This window comes from Bombina bombina, chromosome 8, assembly GCF_027579735.1.
Source record: "Bombina bombina isolate aBomBom1 chromosome 8, aBomBom1.pri, whole genome shotgun sequence".
Classification (NCBI taxonomy): Eukaryota; Metazoa; Chordata; class Amphibia; order Anura; family Bombinatoridae; genus Bombina; species Bombina bombina.
In genome coordinates, this window is record NC_069506.1 from 177,882,186 (window position 1) to 177,906,920 (window position 24,735).

Consider the following 24,735-nt stretch of genomic DNA (forward strand, 5'->3'; position numbering starts at 1 on the left):
TAGAATGGACTACAAATTTAAAGTGAATGGCAATTTTCATGTGAAAGTGCCCGATTTTTTAAAAAAAATATTAAAAACAGGGGCACTTTCATTCATGAAAATTGACATTGAACCGGATTTTAAAAATACTTACCTTTTTCTTCTGAAATGCCGGATCATCGTTCTGAAACAATGCCCCCGCCTACTTCTTCCTGGTTAACTTACCCAGCAATGACAAAACCGGCTTCCTCCAATCACGGCGTTGCCTCAGGCAATGATTCCCCTGGGGGGGAGCCGTGATTGGAGGATGCCAGAATCATCATTTCTGACGTATGAAGAGGCTTGCAACAGGCTGGTGAAGCGCTGGAGCGGCTTCAAGAAGAAAAGGTAAGTATTTTAAGAAAACGGGTGAAATGTAAACTTTCATGAATTAAAGTGCCCCTGTTTTTAATAGTATTTTTAAAAACCGGGCACTGTCTTGAAAGTTTACATTCACTTTAAGACTGACGTAAAATTAGAATAAATATAAACTAAAAATATTAGTATTAGAGTGAGCAGCTCATCACTTCTTAACGCTGTCGATATAAACTAAAAATATAAGATCAAATATTTTTCTATGTTTTTATAAGTTAGTTAAAAAGAGGATCAGGCAAGCAGACTGTTATATGATATATTTGATAAATTGTGGCCCTCTTGTAAAATAGAAAGCACGGAACAAACTGATTGACGAGTTCTCCCGCTATTGGTACGTATCCATTATAACATCTGTTTCCTTCATGCCCCTGGCAAGCTGACTCAGAGAACGTTCTGGTAGAGGTGGCTGTTTAATCCTCTGCAAAGTATGAAAATGTTTATATAGAATGATACCCATAAAAATGAAGATAGCTGTTGAGAGCAGAAGGCGGATTGAGTTATGCGTGGTATAATCATCATCACCTGCTGGAAATGAGATGAACATTGTATTAATACTTTATCAAAGCAAACATTAGCAATGTGTAAGGCAATAGTGCTCATGCATGATTAAAGGAACATGAAACACAATTTATATTCACTTATGATTCAGATATGACATATGTTTTTAAACAACTTTCCAATTTACTTCCATTATCTAATTTGTTTAGTTGTCTTGTTATCCTTTGTTAAAAGGATACCTGGGTAGGCTAAGTAGTCGCTGACTGGTGGCTGCACATACATGTCTCATGTTATTGGATTACTCAATGGGGCCGATTTACGAACTGTCAGACAGTCATGGTCTGCTGTAGCGGATCATGTCCATCCGACATCGCTGAATACCCTGTCAGTATTTAACATTGCACAAGCAGTTCTGGTGAAATGCTTGTGTAATGCCGCCCCCTGCAAATTCGTGGCCAATCGGCTGCTAGCAGGGGGTGTCAATCATCCTGATCATATGCAATCGGGCAGATTGATATCCGCCACCTCAGAGGAGGAGGACGAGTACAGGACCTGCTTCTTAACTCCTGTTTCCGGCGAGCCTGAAGGCACGGTTGGAAAGAGAGGCATTGGGGCCGATACGGGGTTGGTAAATCAGCCACAATGTATTAACTATCTCCCAGTAGTGCTTTGCTGTTTTTTCAACAAACAATAAGAAGAGAATTAAGCAAATTACATAGTAGAAGTAAATTGAAAAGTTGTTTAAAATTGTATGCTCTATCTGAATTAAGTTAGAACATTTTGGGGTTTCATGTCCCTTTAACATTGTTTATTAAAATTCTGTGAAAGATTTAAACATTTTCTGAAGAGGTAAAATATAAACATTTTTACTAGCAGTTTATTAACAAATATATACATTTTATTTAGAATTTATGGGAAAATGTGTCTATGGAAAAATCACCTTAATGTATGTGGATTTTTATAGAATAATCAGTTACTACTTTAATATGTGGATGTTTTTCTTACAACACTTACCTTCCACAATGGACAAAGGATAACTTAGTTTAGAATACGCATAATTGTAATCGATCATTATCTTATATGTGCAGTAAAAGTTCTGCTTAATTTGAGCTGGATCATTAATGACAAACATCCCATAATCCTTGTTCACAACTGTCACTTCATCCACAAGATTTTCTTCATCCATCAACAGTTGAAACCATATTTTATTGTATTTACTTGGTGTTCTGCAGAAAATTCTGACAGTTCCATTTCCATTTGGATCTGCTTCCCAAGCAATAGAAGGTTTTGGAATTTCTAAAATATTTAATAAGATGATAATGCACAATCAATTATTAATTAAAAGGTTTGTTTTAGATAACATGCATTTAAAGGGGCATTCAAGTGTGAACAAAATACTCATTTTATTTAGAACACTCATTTTTTGTTGTTGTTTTTTTTAAAAAATCCTTTATTTTACTACGTTTTCCCTAAATAAATACAGGCCAATCTAGATGAGGATACAGAAGGTGTACAAATGAGAAGCAGGCATACAATCATGTGCTTCCCCCTGGAATAGGGCCCTCAATTCCTCCTGTACTTGTAAGATACATTTTGTTTTGTCTCAAAAATATTGTATCATCCTTATTCTTTTATCCTTTGTACCCATTCAGAATTTGTTGGCACTTTATAAATAAAGTAGATTCAGAATAATAATAATAATAATAATAATATCCTTCAATCAACGGCCATATCTATATCTGGAGCGGAATGGGGGTGGATGTTCCAGTAGGAAATCATTGACTACATGTTAACAACCTTTTTGAAGAAATTCAGCACCTAATAAAATTACATTTATTTCAAATGTAAATGCTCAGAGCTTTTTATATTTACTCTAAAATGTTCCTTTACTACCAAATGAGGTTGGAAAAGTCTTGCTAGTATAATACACAACACATGAGAAATTGTGTACTAATGACATACTACTGGAGTGATGCTAAGCGGGGTACCCAAGGTACAACCCAGATGTCAACAACCAGATGTCAACAATCAGTAAAGTCTAGTCAGACTAACCATTCTTTTGGCTGATTGGAATAGCCAATAGAATGCAAGCTCAATCCTATTGGCTGATTGGATCAGCCAATAGGATGAAAGCTCAATCCTATTGCCTGATTGCAACAGCCAATATAATTGTTTCCCCTTTAATTCCTATTGGCTGATAGAATTCTATCAGCCAATCGGAATGTAAGGGACGCCATCTTGGATGATGTACCTTAAAGGGAACCTTCATTCTACGTTGACCATCGTAAGAAAAGGATGCTCCGCTAATAATATCTTGAAGATGGACCAGCTCAGCGCCGGATGGATGAAGATAGAAGATGCCGTCTGGATGAAGACTTCTGCCCGCTTGAATGAAGACTTCTGCCAGCTTCAATGAGGACTTCGGCCCACTTGGATGAAGACTTCTGCCGGCTTCGATGAGGACTTCTGCCGCTTGGATTAGGACGGATGTCCGGTCTTCGAAAACTGTAAGTGGATCGTCGGGGGGTTAGTGTTAGGTTTTTTAAGGGTTTATTGGGTGGGTTTTATTTTTAGCTTAGGGTTTGGGCAGTAAAAGAGCTAAATGCCTGTTTAAGGGCAATGCCCATCAAAATACTCTTTTCAGGGCAATGGTTAGCTTAGGTTTATTTAGATAGGTTTTTATTTGGGGGGTTTGGTTGTGTGGGTTGTGGGTTTTACTGATGGGGGGTTGTTTGTTTTTTAACAGGTAAAATAGCTGATTTATTTGGGGCAATACCCCGCAAAAGGCCCTTTTAAGGGCCATTGGCAGTTTAGTGTAGGCTAGAATTTTTTTTATTTTGTGGGGGCTTTTTTATTTTGATAGGGCTATTAGATTAGGAGTAATTCATTTTTATTTTTGATCATTTTGTATTTTTTTGTAATTTAGATAAATGTATTTGATTAATTTAATTTATTTTATTGTAATGTTAGGTTTTAGCGTAAGGCAGGTTAGGTTTTATTTTACAGGTAACTTTGTATTTATTTTAACTAGGTAGCTAGTAAAATTGTTAATAACCATTTAACAACTAGTCTACCTAGTTAAAATAAATACAAACTTACTTGTGAAATACAAATAAAACCTAAGATAGCTACAATATAACTATTAGTTATATTGTATCTAGCTTAGGTTTTATTTTACAGGTAAGTTTGTATTTTGTTTTAAATAGGAATTATTTAGGTAATAATTGTAAGTTTTATTTAGATTTATTTTAATTATATTTAAGTTAGGGGGTGTTAGGGTTACATTAGGGTTAGGGTTAGGGTTACATTAGGGTTAGCTTTAGGAGATAATATATTTATTTAGTGTTAGTGATGTTGGAGGCCAGATGTTTTGGGGTTAATAACTTTAGTATAGTGGCAACGACATTGGGGCGGCAGATTAGGGGTTAATAACTGTAATGTAGGTGGCGGTGATGTTAAGGGCGGCAGATTAGGGGTTAATAGTTTTACGTAGGTGGCGGCGATGTTAGGGGCAGCAGATTAGGGGTTAATAACTGTATGTAGGTGGCGGCGATATCGGGAGCGGCAGATTAGGGGTTAATAGTTTTATGTAGGTGGCGGCGATGTTAGGGGCAGCAGAATAGGGGTGTTTAGATGTGGTTTTTATGTTAGGGTGTTAGGTTTAAAAGTAAGTTTTCCTTTCCCCATAGACATCAAAGGGGGTGCATTACGGAGCTTTTCATTCCGCGATTGCAGGTGTTAGACTTTTTTTTAGCCGACTCTCCCCATTGATGTCTATGGGGAAATCGTGCACAAGCACGTCAAAACACTGCTTGTATTTGGGTGAAGCATGGAGCTCAACGCAACCATATCGCCCGCACACACCGGGTTTTTGCAAACCTGTATTAGGAGCGCTATAAAAGGTGAGCGATGAAAATAACGTACACGAAATTAGCGAGCAGCCATAAGACCATAACTTGTAATCTAGCTGAAAGTGCGGTACTGATGTTGCGTGACAGCCAAAAAGGTGTGCGGTACAGCTATTCTGACAAGACTTGTAATAGCATCGTTAGGGAAAAAGCATTGTTACGGGTCATAACGATACTTTTTGAGTCATAACGCAAAACTCGTAATCTGGCTGACAGTGATCCTTCCAGAGCTTCCTCATGCAAAACACTCACCGGACCAATATCACCATGTCACCCTTATATTAATATTGAATAAATTAGCTTTTTCATGTTTACTATTCAGGTATTTGACAGCAAATGGATTTATGTATATTTGTGTGTACATACGTATTTGCCCAGAGAAGGGTTAGCGCACACACGTGTTTGAGCTCTTCCCAGTCAAATATCTTAGAACATGCAATGTAAGTTGTATTCATTTTTAACACGTTTGATTACAGGGCTTGTACTTTTAATAGTGGGATTTCGCTACCAAAGGCGAGACCATGCTATTTCAGGAAACCTGCAGGATTAGGGCGGTGTAATAGCACGGTCTTGCTGCTGACAGTGAGACCCACGCTATTATAGGCAAAAATAACGTAACAACCAGGCACATACACTAGAATTTTTATTGTTTAAGAAGATAGATAATCCCTTGATTACCCATTCCCCAGCTTTGCATAATCAACACAGTTCTATTAATACACTGTTTACCTCTGTGATTACCGTGTATCTAAGACTGCCCCCTTATTTTAGTTCTTTTGACAGACTTGCATTTTCGTCAATCAGTGCTGACTCCTAAGTAAATCTACGGGCGTGACCACAATGTTATCTATATGGCACACATGAACACCCTCTAGTGGTCACAAATTTTCAAAATGCATTCAGAAAGAGGTGGCCTTAAAGGGCTAAGAAATTAGCATATGAGCCTACCTAGGTTTAACTTTTAACTAAAAATACCAAGAGAACAAAGCAAAATGTATGATAAAAGTAAATTAAAAAAATTGTTTTAAATGACATGCCCTATCTGAATAATTAAATTGTATTATTGACTAGACTGTCCCTTTAAGGGTTTAAAAGGATAGATAATGTCTTTACTACCCATTCCCCAGCTTTGCAAAACCATCATTGTTATAGTAACATACTTTATCACATTTAAATCTCTAAATCTCTGCCTGTTTCTAAGCCACTACAGACAGCCTCTTATCAGAAGCTTTTTCATTTACTTTTCACAGCAGGAGACTGCTAGTTCATATGGGTCATATAGATAACATTGTGCTCACACCCATGGAGTTATTTATGAGTAATTGGCTAAAATGCAAGTCAATAGATAATAAATAAATAGCCATGTGATCAGGGGGCAGTCAAAAGAGGCTTAGATGCAAGGTAATCACAGAGGTTAAAAGTATATTAAAATAACCGTGTTTGCTGTGCAAAACTGGAGAATTGGTAATAAAGGAATTAACTATCTTCTAAGCAATAACATTTTTGGAGTAGACTGTCCCTTTAAGGTGATAGATTAAATTTGTACTATACTATTCTACATGTATGGCTAGCGGTGACTTGGTATAATCCATTTTAAACAAATATGCAACAAATTATAAAATATGATGCAATAATATTATTAATAACAATTGGTATTATATAATAGTTCAGCAGTATTACCTTTAATTTGTATCAGCAAAGGATTGCTTGACTCAGAATGAATTATTTTATTGTCTATTTTTTTTCTGTAGCAACATGAATATTGTCCCATGTCTTTTTCTCTTGCATTTTTAATTTGATATGAAGAATAATTTCCGCCTTTAGTATCCTCCATAAGTAAAACATTATTTTTATAAAAGGAAAACATTACATCTGAGTAGAGAGTACTGCATGTTATTGTGACAACTTGTCCCGGCTGGACAATCATATGTGGTTCAACTATTATATTTGGTTCTTTGAGGGTATCTGCAAAATGTAAAAAGGAAAAAAGCATAAAATAAAAGTTCGGGAAAAATAAAAAATAATAACATTTAGTTCTGGAGAAAGAAAAACACTACAGCAAATATAATACAGCTTAAAAATATTTTGCTTCGTAATAAAGGATGCAAGGTTGAGTTGGCCCAGTAGTATTTTAATTTGTATTGTAGTTGGTTGATCCCTAGCTTAACCATGTCTCATAATTAAATACTGTACACATAACGAAACTCCTGCAACATAATGTACTATGTATGTCTACATATATATAGGTATATAGGCTCTTCATTTAGAAACATACAATGTACTTTTTCAAAATACATGAAAATAAGCTAAATGTAAGTAGCATGAAATTCTTGCTCTTTGGTGGTATGTAAGTAAAATTATATATATGGTGCCATATAGAGAACCTATTAAACATTTCTAAACTGAATAGGAAAATAACATGACTGTGCCTGCACATGACAGATACACACTCCCTAGCTTGTCCTGGGACAAGCATCATGGCTGGCTGCTTAAAGTGAATACTTAGGAAATTTGAGGTAAAATATCTTCCTTTTTTACGTGGAGATGTTCAGGCGAAATTTTCTAGTTAGCTTTTTAAAGCTATGCTGCATTCGTTTCAAGTACTTACACATTTGGGTATCATGTCCCTTTAAGTTACAAATTTCTATTATACCTATGGATTATGGCAAGTAAATTACGTAAGGATGAAAGGATTAAACATTGTTGAAAATTAGAACATTCAGAGCATTAAACATTGCAACAAACAAATCAGACTCCTACACAATGCACCACATTCTGGAAGGCCCATGACAGTGGCAACGGAGGAGAATAAAGCTCTTGCTTCTGATTGTTTTATTAAAAGCCCCAAAACATCCACCCATCGATTCGTACTTCTCTAGAATTGGATATTAGTGAGAGATCAGTGTTATCGATGCTATGGAGTATCAAGGGGAAACCATCCCACTAATAGTGCAATGGTTCGATTGAGGATTATTCCAAACGTAGATTACAGTTCTGTGCAGTTTTTTCAATGAAGTAGATACACATTTTGATTTTCTACAACACATCATCTGAACATGTAAATAGGCATAGTTGTCTATTGGGACAATACTAATCCTCAATGGGACCATTGAAGCTAAAGCAATTAAGCATTTAAAGGACATAAAACACAACATTTTATTGTATTATTCAGCTAGAGCATACAGTTTTTTTTCCAGTTTACTTCTATTATCAAATGTGTTTCATTCTCTTAGTATTCTTCATTAAGGGAGCAACAATGCACAACTGGGAGCTACTGGGAGCTAGCTGAACACATCAGATGAGCCAATTAGAAGAGGCATATATGTGCAGCTATCTCCTAATAGTGCATTGCTACTTCTGTGCCTACCTAGGTATGCTTTTCAACAAAGGATACATATAAAATGATGCAAATTAGATTAAAGTAGTAAATTGAAAAGTTGTTTAAAATCGCATGCTTTGGGGCCTATGTATCAAAGATCTTGCGGACCTGATCCGACAGTGCAGATCAGGTCCGCAAGACCTCGTTGAATGCGGAGAGCAATACGCTCCCTGTATTCAGCATTGCACCAGCAGCTCACAAGAGCTGGTGGTGCAACGCCGCCCCCTGCAGACTCGCTGCCAATGGGCCGCCAGCAGGGAGGTGTCAATCAACCCGATCGTACTCGATCAGGTTGAATTGTGGCGATTCCTGTCCGCCTGCTCAGAGCAGGCAGACAGGGTTATGGAGCAGCGGTCTGTCTAGCAATCAACATTCCAATTCATCCCAGTGGTTTCAATATGACTGAGGTTAGGACTCTGCGTAGGTCACTCAAGTTACTCCACACTAAACTTGTCAAACCAAGTCTTCATAGACCTCTTTGCACAAAGAAGCACAGTCAAACTGGAACAGGAAAGGGCCTTCCCCAAACTGTTGCAACAAAGTGCCAAATGTATGAAACAGCGCACAGACAAGGTTCTCTACTTGAGCACTTGTCCACACAGCTTTGCATCATTACACACTCAAGCAAGTGTGTAATACTGCCCCTTTTGTGTGTGCGATCAATCGTACAAAAGAAAGGCTTGAGTAGGATGTACGGTGTACGCTGTGATTTCTCAAAACCAACTCAGAGGTCATGGACATTGTAAAAAGCAGTGGTCTGATGTGTCAACCTGTCCTGCAAGAGCACCAAAGCAGCTTACGTTGCTTAGTATATGGAGCCCAAAACTGAAATCACCCAGTTGTCTAGAACTCGTAAAAACAGCTCAGACCATTATATCTCCTCCACCAAACTTTACAGATGGCACTATGTCTATATTAGGTAGGTAGCATTCTCCTGACATCCACCACAACCAGATTCTTCCATCAGACTTTTAGATAGTGACGCATGATTCAGCTCTCCATTTCCACTGCTCCAGAGTCCAGTGGTGGCATTCTTCACTGCAGCATGTTGTTTTGAGGCTTGTTTACAGCTGCCAGTCCTTAAAAAACTATTTCATGAAGCCCCTTTACACAGTTCTTGTGCTGATGTTGGTTTCAGATGCAGTTTAGAAATCTGAAGTGAGTGATAGAGCAGATGTTAGGGTTACTTGATCAGCTCTCTGTGGCTCTGCTTTGTCAGTTGACGTGGTTTTCCACTTGGTGACTGGGCTTCTGTTGCTCCTAGAAGCTTCCACTTCATAATAATAAGCACTTAAAGTTGACCAGGCAGTTCTAGTAGGGCAATAATTTTAAAAACTAACTTGTGACAAAGGTAGCATCATTATCATAGTGCCACCAAAGTCACTGAGCTTTTCAGTATGAAGAAAATCAAGTTTTATAATACCAATAATATTTAAAGGGATGCTAAACTTTCATGCAACAAATTTCAAATTTACTTCCATTAGAAAACTGTGCACAGTCTTTTTATATGCACACTTTTTGAGGCACCAGCTACTACTAAGCATGTGCAAGTTCACATTATGGACTAGATTACGAGCGGTGTGCTAACTGTAGCGCTCAAGCGATATGGACTTTTTTGCACATGATCAAAATAGCAGGCATATAATGAGTTAAAAATAAACGTGTTTTCTTGTGCGCAATTTAATTTAATGTGCTTTGGGTTAGAGCAACTTCAGAGCTTGCATAAAGGTAAACGTACATGTAAAAATACAGTTATACTCATATAAACACTATCTGATAAAAAGCATTAAAAATAAACACATTAATAACAAAAAATGAAAGGGACAGTCTAGTCAAAATTAAACTTTCATGATTCAGATAGGACATCCAATTTTAAACAACTTTCAAATTTACTTGTATCCTCAAATTTCCTTTGTTCCCTTGGGGGTAATTTTGAAAAGCTAAACCTAGGTAGGTTCAAACTGATTTCTAACCATTGAAAACTGCCTTTTAGCTCAGAGCATTTTGGAAGGTTTTCAGAGTAAGACTGTACTAGTTCATGTGTGTCATATAGATAACATTGTGCTCACTCTCTGTGGAATTATTTAGGAGTCTGCACTGATTGGCTAAAATGTATGTCTGTCAAAAGCACTGAGATAAGGGGGCACTCTCCAGAGGCAGAGATACAAGGTAATCACAGAGGTAAAACATATATTAATATACAATATCTGACAAAAGTGAGTACACCCCTCACATTTTTGTAAATATTTTATTATATCTTTTCATGTGACAAAAGATAAAAGATAGGGAGCAACGAGTAGTAGTAAATGAATCATACTCAGATTGGACAAAGGTAATCAGTGGAGTCCCCCAGGGATCATTACTGGGCCCTGTTCTTTTTAATTTTTTTATAAATGACTTGGAGCAAGGATTAAATAGCGACATCTCTATTTTTGCAGATGATACTAAGTTAAGTAAAGTCATTAGGTCAGAGCAGGATGAACTTTCGTTACAAAGGGACTTGCAAAAAATAGAAGTATGGGCAGGTAAATGGAAAATGAGATTTAATAAAGGAAAATGCAAGGTTCTATGTTGTACATAAGCAGGCAATGTATTATTTAAATGGGACAAGACATAGCCAAACAGAGGAGGAAGGGGATTTGGGGGTAGTAATAGATAACAAGCTAAAGATGCGTGCACAATGCAGAGCAGCGGCTTCAAAGGCTAATAAAATACTAGCATGTATTAAAAGAGGCATTGATTTAAGGGAGGAAAGCATAATTCTGTCACTATATAAAGCCCTGGTAAGACCTCACCTTGAGTATGGAGTGCAGTTCTGTGGACCGATTGCAAAAAAAAAGATATTGCAGAACTAGAAAAAGTTCAGAGAAGGTCCACAAAGCTAATAAGGGAATTGGAAAATTTAAGCTATGAGGAGAGGCTAGCCAAACTGGGTCTGTTTTCTTTAGAAAAAAGGCGCTTGAGAGGTGACATGATTACTTTATATAAATATATTCAAGACCCATGTACAGAGATGGCAGAAGCTCTGTTAATTACAAGAAAATTGTTTGTGACAAGAGGTCACAATTTAAGGTTGGAGGAAAGGAGATTTAATCTCCTGTAACAGAAATGTTTTTTCACTGTAAGAGCAATAAAATTGTGGAACTCATTACCAAAGGAGGTAGTGAATGCCAATACCCTAGATACATTTAAAAATTGTTTGGATACATTTCTGTCTATAAACACAATTCATAGATATGATTGCTAGTATTAAATGGGTCACCTTTTAGTGGAATTATTTAAGCTTAACTGGAGCTTTTTGTAAGTATTTTAAATTTGTATAGGTTGAACTTGATGGACTTCTGTCTTTTTTCAACCTCATCTACTATGTTACTATGTTACTAACAATGAAGAAATTACACTTTGCTACAATGTAAAGTAGCGAGTGTACAGCCTGTATAACAGTGTAAATTTGCTGTCCCCTCAAAATAACTCAACACACAGCCATTCATGTCTAAACCGTTGGCAACAAAAGTGAGTACACCCCTAAGTGGAAATGTCCAAATTAGGTCCAAAGTGTCAATATTTCGTGTGGCCACCATTATTTTCCAGCACTGCCTTAACCCTCTTGGGCATGGAGTTCACCAGAGCTTCACAGGTTGCCACTGGAGTCCTCTTCCACTCATCCATGATGCCATCACAGAGCTGGTGGATGTTAGAGACCTTACGCTCCACCACCTTCCATTTGAGGATGCCCCACAGATGCTCAATAGGGTTTAGGTCTGAAAACATGCTTGGCCAGTCCATTACCTTTACCCTAAGATTCTTTAGCAAGGCAGTGGTCATCTTGGAGGTGTGTTTGGGGTCGTTATCATGTTGGAATACTGCCCTGCGGCCCAGTCTCCGAAAGGAGTATGTCACAGTAAATGTTGGCATTCATGGTTCCCTCAATGAACTGTAGCTCCCCAGTGCTGGCAGCACTCATGCACGCCCAGACCATGACACTCCCACCACCATGCTTGACTGTAGACAAGACACACTTGTCTTTGTACTCCTCACCTGTTTGCCACGACACACAATTGACACCATTTGAACCAAATACATTTATCACAGGACATAGTTCCAGTAATCCATGTCCTTAGTCTGCTTGCCTTCAGCAAACTGTTTGGGGGCTTTCTTGTGCATCATATTTAGAAGAGGCTTCCTTCTGGGGCAACAGCCATGCAGATCAATTTGATGCAGTGTGCGGTGTATGGTCTGAGCACTGAAAAGCTGACCCCCCACCCCTTCAACCTCTGCAGCAATGCTGGCAGCACTCATACGTCTATTTCCCAAAGACAACCTCTGGATATGATGCTGAGCACATGCACTCAACTTCTTTGGTCGACCATAGCAAGGCCTGTTCTGAGTGGAAGCTGTCCTGTAAAACCACTGTATGGTCTTGCCCACCGTGCTGCATATCAGTTTCAGGGTCTTGGCAATCTTCTTATAGCCTAGGCCATCTTTATGTAGAGCAACAATTATTTTTTTCAGATACTCAGAGAGTTCTTTGCCATGAGGTGCCATGTTGAACTTCCAGTGGCCAGTATGAGAGAATGTGAGAGCGATAACACCAAATTTAACACACCTGATCCCCATTCACACTTGAGACCTTTTAACACTAACGAGTCACATGACACTGGGGAGGGAAAATGGCTAATTGGGCCCAATTTGGACATTTCCACTTAGGGGTGTACTCACTTTTGTTGCCAACGGTTTAGACATTAATGGCTGTGTGTTGAGGTATTTTGAGGGGACAGCAAATTTACAATGTTATACAGGCTGTACACTCACTACTTTACATTGTAGCAAAGTGTCATTTCTTCAGTGTTGTCACTTGAAAAGATATAATAAAATATTTACAAAAATGTGAGGGGTGTACTCACTTTTGTGAGATACAGTAACTGTGTTGGTTATGCAAAACTAGGGAATAGGTAATAAAGAGTTATCTATCTTTTTAAACAATAACAATTCTGGTGTAGACTGCCGCTTTAAGGACTCAAAGATAGATGGTATAAGGTGTTTGAAAAAAAAGGGCTGCAAGGGGCTGTAACATATATATGCATACATGTATATGTCTAAATATGTGTATGTATAATATATATATATATATATAGATATATATATATAGGTATATTTATATGTGTGTGTACAGATCTATTTATGTGTGTATATATGTATTTACATACATGTATACACATATAAACACATAAATACCTATGTATAAACACACACACACATATATATATATATATATATATACACACAGTGGGTATAAAAAGTCTACACACCCCTGTTAAAATGGCATGTTTCTGTGATGTAAAAAGATGAGATAAAGATAAATCATTGCAGAACTTTTTCCACCTTTAACGTGACCTATAAACTGTACAACTCAATTGAAAAACAAACTGAAATCTTTTAGGTGAATGGAAGTAAAAATAAAAAATAAAATAATATGGTTGCATAAGTGTGCACACTAATACTTTGTTGGAGCACCTTTTGATTTTATTATAGCACACAGTCTTTTTGGGTATGAGTCTATCAGCATGGCACACCTTGACTTGGCAAGATTTGCCCACTCTTCTTTGCAAAAACTCCAAATCTGTCAGATTGCGAGGGCATCTCCTGTGCACAGCCCTCTTCAGATCACCCCACAGATTTTCGATAGGATTCAGGTCTGGGCTCTGGCTGGGCCATTCCAAAACTTTAATCTTCTTCTGGTGAAGCCATTCCTTTGTTGATTTGGATGTATGCTTTGGGTCGTTGTTATGCTGAAAGATGAACTTCCTCTTCATGTTCAGCTTTCTAGCAGAAGCCTGAAGGTTTTGTGCCAATATTGACTGGTAGTATTTGGAACTGTTCATAATTCCCTTTACCTTGAAAGCAAATGCCAAAGCATGATGCTACCACCACCATGCTTCACTGTGGGTATGGTGTTCTTTTCGGTGATATACAGTGTTGTTTTTGCGCCAAACATATCTTTTGGAATTATTGCCAAAAAGTTCAACCTTGGTTTCATCAGACCATAACACCTTTTCTCACATGCTTTTGGGAGACTTCAGATGTGTTTTTGCTAATTTAGCTGGGCTTGGATGTTTTTCTTCATGAGAAAAGGCTTCCATCTTGCCACTCTACCTCATAGCCCAGACATATGAAGAATAAGGGAGATTGTTGTCACATGTACCACACAGCAAGTACTTGCCAGATATTCCTGCAGCTCCTTTAATGTTGCTGTAGGCCTCTTGGCAGCCTCCCAGAGCAGTTTTCTTCTCGCCTTTTCATCAATTTTGGAGGGACATCCAGCTCTTGGTAATGTCACTGTTGTGCCATATTTTCACCACTTGATGATGACTGTCTTCACTGTGTTCCATGGTATATCTAATGCCTTGGAAATTCTTTTGTACCCTTCTCCTGACTGATACCTTTTAACAATGAGATCCCTCTGATGCATTGGAAGCTCTCTGCGGACCATGGCTTTAGCTATAGGAAGCGACTAATAAAATGTCAGGAAAGACCTACTAGAACAGCTGAACTTTATTTGGGGTTAATCAGAGGCACTTTAAATGATGGCAGGTGTGTACTGACTCCTATTTAACGTGATTTTGAATGTGATTGCTTAATTATAAACACGGCTACAACCACATTATTTTAGTTTTTTTTGTTTACTTCCCTAGACCTAAAAGATTTCCATTTGTTTTTCAATTGAGTTGAGGTCACATTTAAAGGTGGGAAAAGTTCTGAAATGATTTATCTTTGTCTCATTTTTTTTACAGCACAGAAACCTGACACTTTAACAGGGGTGTGTAGACTTTTTATATCCACTGTATATATATATATATATATATATATATATATATATATATATATATATACATGCATTAGAGCCGTTTGCAAATACCTGAAAACATGAAAACATTTATTAACATTTATTCAATATTAATATTTATTAATACTTTTAACTATGTATTTACTGTAAATATTTCATATTCCAATGTTATTTACATAGGGGAGTAAATTCTATCGGCTAGATTAAGAGTTCTGCTTTTTAACGCCCGCTGGTATTACGAGTTTGACAGGTACAGGTGTTTAACCCCTAATCTGCCGACCGGACATCGCCGCCACTATAATAAATGTATTAACCCCTAAACCGCCACACTCCCGCCTCACAAACACTATAATACATTTTAATAACCCCTAATCTGCCGTCCCTAACATCGCCGACACCTACCTACAATTATTAACCCCTAATCTGCCGCCCCCAACGTCGCCGCTACTATATTAAATGTGTTAACCCCTAAACCTAAGTCTAACCCTAACCCTAACACCACCCTAACTTAAATCTATTTTTAATAAATATAAATAAAATTACTATAATTAAATAAATAAATCCTATTTAAAACTAAATACTTACCTATAAAATAAACCCTAAACTAGCTACAATATAACTAATTGTTACATTATAGCTATTTTAGGATTTATTTTTATTTTACAGGCAACTTTGTATTTATTTTAACTAGGTACAATAGTTATTAAATAGTTATTAACTATTTAATAACTACCTAGCTAAAATAAATACAAAATTACCTGTAAAATAAATCCTAACCTAAGTTACAATTACACCTAGCATTACTCTATAAATAAATAAATTAACTAAATTAAATTAAACTAATTACAATTAAATTAAATAAACTAACTTACGAAAAAAACACTAAATTACAGAAAATAAAAAAGAAATTAAAATTTTTAAAACTAATTACACCTAATCTAATCCCCCTAATAAAATAAAAAAGCCCCCCAAAATAATAAAATTCCCTACCGTATACTAAATTACAAATAGCCCTTAAAAGGGCCTTTTGCGGGGCATTGCCCCAAAGTAATCAGCTCTTTTACCTGTAAAATAAAAATACAATTCCCCCCAACATTACAACCCACCACCCACATACCCCTACTCTAAAACCCACCCAATCCCCCCTTAAAAAAACCTAACACTAACCCCCTGAAGATTACCCTGCCTTGAGCCGTCTTCACCCAGCCGGGCACAAGTGGTCCTCCAGAGGGTCTGAAGTCTTCATCCTATCCGGGCAGAAGAGGACATCCAGACCGGCAGAACTCTTCATCCAAGCAGCATCTTCTATCTTCATCCTTCCGGAGCAGAGCGGGTCCATCTTCAAGACATCCGACGCGGAACATCCTCTTCCATCCGACGACTAACACTAAATGACGGTACCTTTAAGTGATGTCATCCAAGATGACGTCCCTTCAATTCCGATTGGCTGATAGAATCTTATCAGCCAATCGGAATTAAGGTAGGAAAAATCTGATTGGCTGATGCTATCAGCCAATAGGATTGAGCTCGCATTCTATTGGCTGATTGGAACAGAAAATCGGATTGAAGTTCCAGCACTGGTATTACAGTGATAAGTGAGTCTAAATTTGCTCAACGGTCACTTTTCTGAGGCTAACGCAGCCATTCAGAAAACTTGTAATACCAGCGTTGTTTAACATGAGCGCTGGAAAAAAATGCTCGTTAGCAACGCAAGTTTTTACCGACAAAACTTGTAATCTAGGCGTAAGTATTTTAAATATATATATATATATATATATACACACAGAAAAAACATTGCGCTAATAATGCATGAAATTAAACTGCAAACAGTCTCTCCTGACGTACAGTATTTTTTAAAGACAGCTGTAACTGCTGAATTCACTATCACCAGTGGATATAGGAGGAATCTTTTCAGTAGTTGTGGCAGGAACAGCGCTCATAGAAAGGGAGAGAAGTAGAATAAAGGCAACCAATAGTTTAATATGCACACAAATAGTGGTGAGTGTTAGATGCAAAAAACTTGCTCACTTTGTTAGACCTCAAACATGTGAAGTATGTGATGTTCACGGAGGGGATATATATCCCTATCTGTGGTAAAGATGTGTCTCTGTTTCTCCTTCGACTTCTTGGAGTATGGTATAGAAGAAATGAACGTGACTCCCAATGTAAGTTAAACAGATTGTTTTTTCTCTGTAAAAAATTACTCTCTAGTAATGTGTAAAAAAAGCTTATTTATTTTCTTATAAACTGTGGACTTAGTGTGAGGATCCAGGTATTCACCTATGTACAATTCCAGTAAATCAAATTGTCTCAAATCAGAGTTTCCCACAGGGGGAAATCTACAAGTATTATACAATTTCTTAGATTTCAATGGGGTACTAGGATCCAGAAAAATTTGGAATGATAGATATAAAGTAGATATTTCAGAGAGAATAGCATTCAGGCTGCTTTATATAATTTGCATGTAGAGAAGTAAAAATGTTACAAAATGCATTTCCAAGAAAAATACTGTGTTTTATAGTCAGGTCTTACCTTTGACATAAATGTTCAATTCCTCACTAGGTCTTGAGCATGCAGACTGAGAGCAATATTGGCAGGTGTAAAGGCCAGTGTGGTTTTCCTTGGCATTGGTGAGTTCAAACTTTGACATAGTTTGTTTTAATGTCATATTCACATTTGTCCCGTTCAATACTAAACGTAATTCTTTTGCTTCAGTTGAGTTTGTTAAACAGTGAAGTTTGATAGTATCACCAATCACAATCTCATCATAGGGATCGTCTATTTCCACTAATAATTCAGGTTCTGGTTTTGAAAAAAAGAACAAATCATACAAACTAAATTTTTACATTTATCTTGAAATGCTACACATCTAATTAGTGTATAGAGTAATCATATTAGACTATTTGGAATTTTCTGTAAATGAAAGAAAAGGAATTAATTGAAGGATGAATTATTAGCTTTAGATTCCTTACGTCATGAGACTAATAAAACAAGCAGGTAAAGGGGAAATTGTCATAGAGATGACTAACTCTGATTGTATACAATTTTTGAGAGAATTAAGTGAGCAAGAAGCTTCTATTGTGCTTGGTATTAACCACACTTGATTTTTAGAAACTGCTAAGGAACTTGGTAAACAATGGTCTACAGGACATTATTTTTTCACAGTGAACATTTTAAATTCTTAGAGAAAGTGCTATATGGCCATAAAACAAAGTGAGCCAGAGAAGCCGATTTATCAAAGCTTCAACTGATAACACAATGGAATCTGCTTGAATCTCGCGTCATATTCAATGCAAATTGAAACCGCCGTATTTAACAAAGCATCAATATTGTCAAATGTTGAAATGTGTGATGTAATGTACGCTCCCGCGATCTCAATCTGACACAGATCAATGCTTGCGTCATTTCAGATGTTTCAAATTCACATTCGACTCTATTTGACCCTCTTCCCAATTTATCAAACATTCAACAGGTACGCTCGCATCTATTCCGCTGAAGGGTACCTATCGTTCAAACCGCCACCATTGAGGCAGCGAATGCTATAGAAATCAATGGGAGTCTGAAAACACAGAAAGGTTATGTTTGATGCTGCAAGACAATGAAGCATATTACATAATAAAAGTAAATTAGGGAGATGTTACTCTACTTATGGATTATGTTACATCTTTGTCTCTCATTACAAAGCAATTACAAACTCAAATTTGGTGCACTAGTAAATATAGGTATAAAAATGAAATAAATACATTACATAATATAGCTAACTTCTTTTTTTGGATAAATCTATTTGCACCATGTTTAACGTATGTGTAATGTTCATGGGATATCTCTCTATCAGACTAAACTTGGCCAGTAGTCTTCTTATCCCGGCGTCAAGTGGAATGATAGGAAATATACCAGAGCAGAGTAAGATAGTGAAATGAGGTAAGCAGTACTTACGGTAGGCAGGGTAGTCCTTCAGGGCAATAAGAAGAAGACGACAGAGAATGGGCAAGAGAGGCTAAGTCTGGCAACAGGAAGGCAATCCAGCAGTAAAGCAGTTCATGGGTGAACCAATAGAAAGAGCAGGAACAGGCCAGTTCAATATCAGAGTTCAATATCAGTATGGCAATCCAGTAGTTCAGGGGTTAAGCAAGCAGAGTGGTCAGACAGGCAGAGTTCAATATCAGTATGGGAATCCATCAGTTTAGTGGTTAAGCAAGCAGAGTTGTCAGACAGGCAGAGTTCAATATCAGTATGGCAATCCAGTAGTTCAGGGGTTAAGCAAGCAGAGTGGTCAGATAGGCAAAGTTCAATATCAGTATGGCAATCCAGCAGTTCAGGGGTTAAGCAAGCAGAGTGGACAGACAGGTAGAGTTCAATAACAGTATAGCAATCCAGCAGTTCAGGGGTTAAGCAAGCAGAGTGGTCAGACAGGCAGAGTTCAATAACAGAATAGAATTCCAGCATACAGTAACACAGCACCCAGGAGCACACAAAGCAACACCTATATTTGGGCAGTGTATGTAAGCAGCTCAAAGGATCCGGCTTCAGAGGAAGAGATGTGCGGCGATAAAGTCATCGCCGCATGCTCACAGGAACCGCCGCGTCCCTGGTAACAGCCAGAGTAGCAAGCTCTGCGTCCCTGGCAACAGCCAGGGTGGCGCAGGAAGCGGCGTGACAGTATGTAATACAAGTCCCACTCTCCATTTCACACCAAATTTGACGCAACACTTTTCACACCAAGTTTGACGCAAATTCATAAACAACCCACAACCTAGTGAAGTTTTCCACCACTTTTGATTGGGATAAACATAATCATATGATTTATGACATCAGCCAATCTAATTGAAATATACATTTTATACTATCAGTAACTAATCAAATTGCTCGATACTTGTGTCATTAATCACTCATCAGAACTTGTAAGTGCCATTTGTTACATTGTGCATTATACTTTGAAAGTATGTATATGTGAAATTAGTATTTAAGATAAACATTGATGATGACATTAGGCCACACAGTATAATATTTTAATAATCGAACTATATATATATATATATATATATATATATATATATATATATACATATATATATATATATATATATATATATATACAAGTATTTGCAAAGATATATGTACAAATTCTAGCATTAATAATCATTTTAAAAAAAACATGAGATAGGCATCAGGATTTCTAGAAATACAAATATACAGTACATTAATTTATGTGAAAATATCATATATCACTTTTTTATAACAAATACATAGAAAATAACTATCTATAAGATATTAGTGTTTGTTCAGGTATAAATCTAGCTATTTCTTGGACATTAACAGATGAAAAATAAAAGATTACCTTTAGAGAAATTTTATTGTTCATGGACAGTAATGAAATGGTATAAATAAAGTTGGAAAAAACAGAATATCCGTGACATTAATGAGTCTTATTTATCAACAGTCCGATGTTCATCGCTCTGTACTTGATGCACGTGTGTTTTACAGAATTTTTAATAAATAAGATCATTGTATGTAAATTCACATCAGCGATATCTAGCGATGTCTGGCGAGCGTATTGACGCCAGTGAATGCACAGAGATTGATATTTTGATAAATCGTCCCCAGATTGTGCAATCGAGAATGCCATGAAAACTCTCACAGGCCCCACCTGCCAATACTGCCATTAGTCTACATGCTAAGAACCAAGGGCCTTTTGATTTAAAGCTCTCTGGTCTGACAAGATTATGTATTAAGTCTCATCAGTACCGCAGGGTCCCTCAAAGAATTTTGGGCTAGATTACAAGTGGAGCGTAAAATATTGCTTGAACCTAGCGCAGCGAAGAGGGTAAGTCACGCAATGATGGCCAGCAAAGTGAAATATACTGTATATGTATATGAATATATACAGTACATATATACATATATATATATATATATATATATACAGGTATATATATGTTTATATGTGTATATATACATATTAACACATAAATATATGTATATAAGCATATATATTTACAGGGAACACAGTCCCCCATAGACTGCAGTGTTAAGGCACTTTTCAGTGCCGTTTTTTTCTATTACCCCACACCCGCCACTTTTAACCCATAAAAGCTGCTTTGTGCAGTTGTTTTTATTTTACAAAATGCTACATTTTTTAAATAAAAAACTACAAGACTATTACATTTGGGCCTAATTGGGGGACATTTAGAAAATTAACCTGACATCTGATCTCTGGTTAATTTTCCAAGCACTAATTGCTACCACAAGCTTGCGGTAGCAACAACCAGCCACTTGTAATGGCTGGTTATTTATCGTGTCCGTAAAAACTGACAAATTTGCCCGTTAACGGGCGTGCGATAAATTATCCATTCACTTGTAATCTAGCCCTTTTTTCTGTTATTGCTATGCAGGGTTCTGGGTGTGAAGGAGAGACATATAATTAATATATAATGCTCAAAAGGAGAAAAAAAAGATTTTGCATGACTTCTAAGCCAGCACCTTTTTGATCATATGGCCCTTAGTGAGGAAGAGAACATAGATAAGACTTGTCAATATAAATTAGATACTCACCACCATGTAAGATACTCACCATCTGGTATACTTTGGCTTATAACCAACAGAGAACCTGAAACATATATATATATATTTCATTTTAGAACCATGCTTAAAATTGGTAATTATCTACATACATGACAAGGTCCCAAACCAGTACATTTCATCTGTTCAATTAGAAACCATATGGAGTACATTTTATTGTTAGTCATCTATTGACAGCACAACAACAATATAAGGAATGTCGTGTTTGGTGCAACTTAAAATATAACTTTTATTAATAAACAATTAAAAAATGGGAAAACTATAAAAACATCCTCTCCTGCTTGAGAATGGTCAAATTGCTCTGATTATAGTCTCTTCTATCTTTTATTAACAAATTCCCCTAATGAGGAATAGTCCATAGACAATTGGATGTAAGATTTATTAGAATCCCTTTAAATTGTCAGAATTCAAATACTTAAATATGAAGACCAATTTCTATGCCTCACTTGTAAATCAACTCAAAAAACTGGGTTTGGAAATTATACTAGGCACCTATTTGACAAAGTGATACCTTCATAATGTGTCACAAGAAATAAGTCCCAATATTGTAATATATACCAGTGAGTTATATCACTTTAAATAACTAGCATCCATGTACAATTTATATATAAATGAGATCTGACATTAAAGGGACATGAAACCCCAAAAAATTATTTCATGATACAATATTAAACAACTTTCCAATTAACTTCCTTGTTATCCATTGCTGAAATGTTTATCTAGGCAAGCTCAGGAGCAGCACAGAAACTAGGCTCTAGCTGTTGATTGGTGGCTGCATATATATGTTGCTTGTGATTGGCTCACACGTGTGTTCAGTTAGAAACCATTAGTGCATTGCTGCTCCTTCAACAAATTATACCAAGAGAATTAAACAAATTAGATAATAGAAGTAAATTAGAAAGTTGTTTAAAATTATATTCTCTATCTGAATCATAAAAGAAAAAAAAATGTGTTTCTTGTCCCTTTAATAATACCAAAAGGCTCACTATAATTCTATGAGGCCTATTTATCAAAGGTCTTGTGGACCTGATCCGACAGTGCGGATCAGGTTTGCAAGACCTCGCTGAATGCGGAGAGCAATACGCTCTCCATATTCAGCATTGCACCAGCAGCTCACAAGAGCTGTTTGTGCAACGCCGCCCCCTGCAGACTCGCAGCCAATCGGCCGCCAGCAGGGTGGTGTCAACCAAAAGGCTCACTATAATTCTATGAGGCCTATTTATCAAAAGTCTTGCGGACCTGATCCGACAGTGCGGATCAGGTTTGCAAGACCTCGCTGAATGCGGAGAGCAATACGCTCTCCGTATTCAGCATTGCATCAGCAGCTCACAAGAGCTGTTTGTGCAACGCTGCCCCCTGCAGACTCGCAGCCAATCGGCCGCCAGCAGGGTGGTGTCAATCAACCCGATCGTCCTCGATCGGGTTGAATTGTGGCGATTCCTGTCCACCTGCTCAGAGCATGCGGACAGGGTTATGGAGCAGCGGTCTTTAGACCGCTGCTTCATAACTGCTGTTTCTGGCGAGTCTGAAGACTCGCCAGAAGCACGGGCCCACAAGCTCCATACGGAGCTTGATAAATGGGACTCAATATCTCAAAAAACTGATATTGATGAGAAACCCCAGTGGTCTGTAAATATACTAGGCAATGATACTAGAGATTTATAAATATACATCTGGCTTTTCGCCCTGAAATTTTTGTAAAAGTATCAAATAACATTCAAATAACATTCAGGTAGATTACGAGTTGTGCGTTCGTCTTTTAACGCTGAAAAAATTGTCATTTCAGCGTTAAAACAGCACCGCAGTCATTACAAGTCTTGTCAGTATAGCTGTACCGCAAGCCTTTTAGTCTGTAATGCAACGTCAGTCCCATACTCGTAAAAATTAAGTTTTTTCATGGGACTTCCATAGCGCAGCCATTACGAGTTTTGTGGTGAGGCCAAAAAGCTTGCGTTACACCCTATACCGACACCCTGTACCATCATCTGAGAGCAGTAGTTATGAGTTTTACACAACAAAACTGTTACATAAAACTCATAACTAAAATGTTACAAAGTACACTAACACCCATAAACTACCTATTAACCCCTAAACCAAGGCCCTCCCGCATCGCAATCACTAAAGTAAAGTTATTAACCCCTAATCTGCCCCTCCCGACATCACCTTCACTAATAAAATTTATTAGCCCCTATTCAGCCGCTCTCGGACATCGTCACCACTATAATAAAGTTATTAACCCCTAAACCGCCGCCCTCCCGCATCGCAAACACTATTTAAATATTATTAACCCATAATCTGTCGGCCCACATCGCCCCCCCCCCACTATACTAAAGTTATAAACCCCTATTCCGCCACTCCCCAACACCGCCGCCACTAAAATAAAACTATTAACCCCTAGACCACAAGCCTCCCACAACGAAATATACTAAATTAAACTATTAACCCCTAAACCGAAAGCCCCCACATCACAATAAACAAATTTAAACAGGTAACCCCCTAAACCTAACGCCCCCCTAACTTTATATTAAAATTACAATTTCCCTATCTTAAAATAAATTAAAACCTGTCAAAAACTAAGTTTAAACTAACACTTAAACTATTATAACTATTAAACTAAAATTAAACTAACTACCAATTAAAGAAAACTAAAATACACATAACAAAAATCCTAACACTACTATAAAAATTACAAAGTATCTAATTACAAAAAATAAAAAATACTAAATTATGAAAAATAACAAACTAAATTATCAAAAATAAAAAAGAATTACACCTAATCTAATAGCCCTATAAAAATAAAAAAGCCCACCCAAAATAATAAAAAAAAACCTAGCCTATAATAAACTACCAATAGCCCTTAAAGGGGTCTTTTGTAGGGCATTGCCCTAAGTTAAACGGCTCTTTTACCTGTAAAAAAAATACAAAACCCCCCCAACAGTAAAACCCACCACCCAACCAACCCCCAAAAATAAAAAACCTAACTCTAACAAAAACCTAAGCTACCCATTGCCCTGAAAAGGGCATTTGTATGGGCATAGCTCTTTTGCATTGCCCTGAAAAGGGCATTTAGCTCATTTAAGTGAAGGTCAAGTCCGGCACTCTAGTTAACAGTATTATATTTAACATTAGAAAAT

At 37.1% G+C, this 24,735-nt stretch overlaps 1 protein-coding gene across 1 annotated transcript in view; it reads right to left on the reverse strand.

The window, feature by feature from the left end:
* Positions 1-718: 718 nt before the first annotated feature.
* The window catches only part of LOC128638919 (immunoglobulin superfamily member 1), a 50,400-nt gene continuing 26,383 nt past the window's right edge, over positions 719-24,735 (reverse strand). The window contains exons 2-5 of the mRNA XM_053691047.1: positions 17,555-17,824; positions 6,480-6,764; positions 1,906-2,187; positions 719-915 (exon numbers count right to left, since the gene is read on the reverse strand). Of these exons, the coding sequence (XP_053547022.1) occupies positions 719-915; positions 1,906-2,187; positions 6,480-6,764; positions 17,555-17,824 (1,034 nt within the window). The remainder of the gene's footprint in view (positions 916-1,905; positions 2,188-6,479; positions 6,765-17,554; positions 17,825-24,735) is intronic.